Source organism: Myotis davidii, unplaced genomic scaffold (assembly GCF_000327345.1).
Source record: "Myotis davidii unplaced genomic scaffold, ASM32734v1 scaffold807, whole genome shotgun sequence".
NCBI classification, from domain to species: Eukaryota; Metazoa; Chordata; class Mammalia; order Chiroptera; family Vespertilionidae; genus Myotis; species Myotis davidii.
The window spans coordinates 623,724-627,867 of NW_006298272.1; the positions used below are offsets into that span (position 1 = coordinate 623,724).

General features: G+C 55.8%; 1 protein-coding gene across 1 annotated transcript in view; it reads left to right on the plus strand.

The window, feature by feature from the left end:
* MYOM2 (myomesin 2) overlaps positions 1–4,144 on the plus strand; it is a 62,578-nt gene that overhangs the window by 47,543 nt on the left and 10,891 nt on the right. The window contains exons 24-28 of the mRNA XM_015570590.1: positions 420–556; positions 1,246–1,390; positions 1,680–1,739; positions 2,905–2,972; positions 3,597–3,710. Of these exons, the coding sequence (XP_015426076.1) occupies positions 420–556; positions 1,246–1,390; positions 1,680–1,739; positions 2,905–2,972; positions 3,597–3,710 (524 nt within the window). The remainder of the gene's footprint in view (positions 1–419; positions 557–1,245; positions 1,391–1,679; positions 1,740–2,904; positions 2,973–3,596; positions 3,711–4,144) is intronic.

The following is a 4,144-nucleotide window of genomic DNA, read 5'->3' on the forward strand; positions in this document are numbered from 1 at the left end:
GTGGGGTGGGGTGCGCCCGGCTTTGTGTGGTCAGGGCCCCTTTCCTCTCAGCCCGCAGGCCGGCCACCTGCTCACTCACAACCAATGCAGCTCTGACTGTAGCTGGTAGAAATGTTCATGGCACTGCGAGAGCTTTGAATTTGGGGTTCAGGGTGGCTTCTGGGCTGAGGGGAGCCTCCGTGGCTGAATCCCACAGGATGCAGAGCGAGTGCACCCTGGAGGTCAGGGGGCGCTGAGAAGGCTGCCCTCACGCATGCCCACCCGCAGGGTCCGAGCGGGGCTGCCTAGAGCTGGACCTTTGTTTCTGGGTGCACGGTCCCCTCACCCCGGGGGTGGGGCTCACTGCTGGGGGGCTCAGAGCAGGACCTTCCTGTGAGCGCTCCCCGCACGGGGCGCTGACTGCCGGCCTCCTCCCGCAGCCGTCCCGCTCAAATCCGAGCTGGCCTACGAGGTGTTCGAGCACGGCCAGGTGCGCTTCTGGCTGCAGGCCGAGCAGCTGTCCCCCGACGCCAGCTTCCGGTTCGTGATCAACGACCGGGAAGTCTCCGACAGCCCGGTGAGCGCGTGTGTGAGTGTGCATGTGTGCCTGTGTGTGCGTGCGTGTATGTGTGTGAGTGTACATGTGCCTGTGTATGTGAGTGCACACATACGTGTATGTGTATATATGTGTGAGTGTATGTGCGTGCACACGTGTACATGTGAGCACGGGTGTACGTGAGCGTGTGCCTGTGTGCAACTGCGTGCCTGTGTGCTCATGCACATGTGTCTACATGAGTGTGAATTTGTGCGTGCATGCTTCTCTGTGTGTATGTGCAGGTACATGTAGTGTGTGCATGTGTGTGCATGTGTACATGTGAGTGTGTATGTGTGTGTATATATGTGTGAGTGTATGTGTGTGTGTACGTGTGTGTATGTGAGTGCTCAGGGTCCTGGGGGAGGAGGACATTGTTGTGAGGGTGGCTGTGTTGTGGCTGCATATGTGTCTGTGTTCTCTACCCCACGCGTTCAATGGTCTCAGGTTTGGTGTGTGTCCGGGGGTGCATGTCTGCTGGCTGCCCTCCCTCACCCGCCAATACACACAGGACAGGGTTTTCCCCGAACGCACATCTGTGTCCGTTGTTTGACGTCTGGTTCACCAGTGGGTTTTGTGGATCCACTTCCTTGTGTTTTCGTGTATCCCAATCGGAGCCGTGAGCTGTGGGACGGGACTCTCACTGTGGGTTCTGTTTTCTTGGCGGCTTCCAGACGCACAAAATCAAGTGCGACAAGTCAACCGGCATCATCGAGATGGTGATGGACCAGTTCACGGTGGAGAACGAGGGCACCTACACGGTGCAGATCCACGACGGGAAGGCCAAGAACCAGTCCTCCCTGGTGCTCATCGGGGACGGTGGGTGCTCATCGGGGATGGTGGGTGCTCATCGGGGACAGTGGGTGCTCATTGGGGACGGTGGGTGCTCATCAGGGACAGTGGGTGCTCATCGGGGACAGTGGGTGCTCATTGGGGACGGTGGGTGCTCATTGGGGATGGTGGGTGCTCATCGGGGACGGTGGGTGCTCATCGGGGACAGTGGGTGCTCATCGGGGACGGTAGGCCGAGCGCACCCGTGGGAGGGTTCAAAGCCCTTCTGCTGGCAGGAAAACGCATCTCATGTCCTTCTCCCTCCGTGTGAATGTAGCGTTCAAGGCTGTCCTGGACGAGGCTGAATTTCAGAGGAAAGAATTTCTCAGGAAACAAGGTATGTGCCGGCCGCTCGCCCACAAGCGGCACCAAAACCGAGGGTTAGGGTTGGAGTGTTTAGTTCGGCCGACCCCGCGAGGCCCCGTGGCTCGGTGCGGACTCAGCGGCCAGGACTCACATGTCTCAGCTCTAGACACTTGGGCACTTTTCTGCTCTTTGCCCTTTTCCCAGGAACTGGCTGTTTTACTTACTTAAAATCAGGGGAATGTTTTAACTTTTCAGTGTTTTAACTGCTAACAGTACACGTTAAACGTATTGTTTTTAAAAGTGCACGCTTACTAGTTACAAAGTAAAATGGATAAATTTTAGAATCTGAAAAATAACCCAAGGGTTTAATATTTTAATGGGGTTTTATGTGGGATTCCTGTGCCTTTTGAACAACATTAGAATGTGGATTATAATAGATAACATCAAGGCTTTTTAAAGTTTGTTTTTAGTTATTTTTAATAGTAAAAAATAGTTTATTTTACCCATTTCTACTTTATGAACGTTTTCACTGTGTAGGATATATTTATTGAAAGAATTCAGTACATGCTTTCTGCATCTGCCTTGTGTGTTTGTGTTGAATGGGCTGATGGCATTGCTATGAGGGTATGAATTACTTCTAAGTTTCTTGTAAATAAACACGATATTTTAAAAGACAGATAAATCCACGTTGGATTCAGAGTAGCATGTGTGTGAGTGCTGCTGGCCGGGCTGCGTGTCCTCCCCTCCCCTCTGTGCACCCCCCGCTCTAAAGCGTCTGCGCCCGGGAAGGAAGGAGGACGCCACCTCCTTCTGAAGAGCAGAGGCGGCAGGTGGCGGCGGGAGAGTGAGCGGACCGTACACACATGTCCGTTTCGAGCCCAGAAACGGGTTTTCCCGATTCACACTGAGCAGCTGCTTCCTCTGCCTGAAATGCACACACGTATACACACACACATGCATACACATCACAAACATGCACACACCCACACATGTTTACACACACAACACACATACCACACATCTTCACACACACGAAATACATGCACACATATACCCCACGTGGTCACACAATGGAGTGCACATATGTACACTCACTTGCACAATACACATGTGCACACATACATGCATAGGCATACATGTGTATACACATGTGTTATTATGTAAAATGATTCCTTTTCACTTTGCTACCCCCCTAGGCCCCCACTTTGCCGAGTACCTGCACTGGGATGTCACTGAGGAGTGTGAAGTCCGCCTGGTCTGCAAGGTGGGCAGGGCTGGTGCTGCGTCCGGGATGTCGCTGCCCAGCCAGGGCCCCGGACCTGGGAGAAGGTTCCACGCGGTTAACCATTTAGTACGTGCTGCGTGCGGCTCATCTGCGTCACCGACATCGTGTTCGCCCGGAGGCCGTCTCACCCGGGGCTCGAGCAGGGGGCCAGCCTGGCCAGGGCGGGGCTTCACGCTTTCGAAGCCGGGCCTGGGGGATGCATTTGCCACCTTCGGACCCACGGCCTTGTGGATATTCCTCACTGCGGGGTATTTCCCTTGATTTTTAGAGAGAGGGGAGGGAGGGAGGGGAGAGAGAGAGAGAGAGAGAGAGAGAGAGAGAGAGAGAGACAGACATTGATAAACCATGTGAGAGAGGCACACGTCCACTGCTGCCTCCTGCACGCACCCTGACCAGGTACATGCCCTTGCCTGGGAATCGAACCCAGACCTTCGGGGGCCCGGGCCGATGCTGGCCCCGGGCACACAGCGGGCCGGACTGCAGCCTCCGCACGTGCCTCCGTCTGAGTGTGATGAGCGCGGTTCCTGTTGAGGCCTGTGCTGCCCCAGCAGAGCCTTTGCCCTGTGAGCGGGGGTCACCCCCGAACCCGGCTCTGTCTCCCAGGTCGCGAACACCAAGAAGGAGACGGTGTTCCGGTGGCTGAAGGACGACGCCCTGTACGAGACGGAGAGCCCGCCGGACCTGGAGCGGGGCGTCTGCGAGCTGCCCCTCCCCAAGGTGCGCTGCCCCCTCCGGCCCCGGGAGCCGGCAGAACGGGCTCTCAGGTGCCCGCGGGCCCTGCCTGTCTCCCGGCTTGCAGCCTGGTCTCCGTGGTTTGCGAAGGAAACCTGTCAGCAGGGATTCCATGTTGTTTTATTTTAAAATATGTTTTTATTGATTTCAGATGCACAATACACATGTGCACACATACATGCATAGGCATACATGTGTATACACATGTGTTATTATGTAAAATGATTCCTTTTCACTTTGCTACCCCCCTAGGCCCCCACTTTGCCGAGTACCTGCACTGGGATGTCACTGAGGAGTGTGAAGTCCGCCTGGTCTGCAAGGTGGGCAGGGCTGGAGGGAGCGTGGCCCTCGCTCTGTGGGCGCCAGGCCTGGGGGAGCTGGCGGGTGCGAGCTGGGCTGGGTCAGGCCGGGCGGGTGGC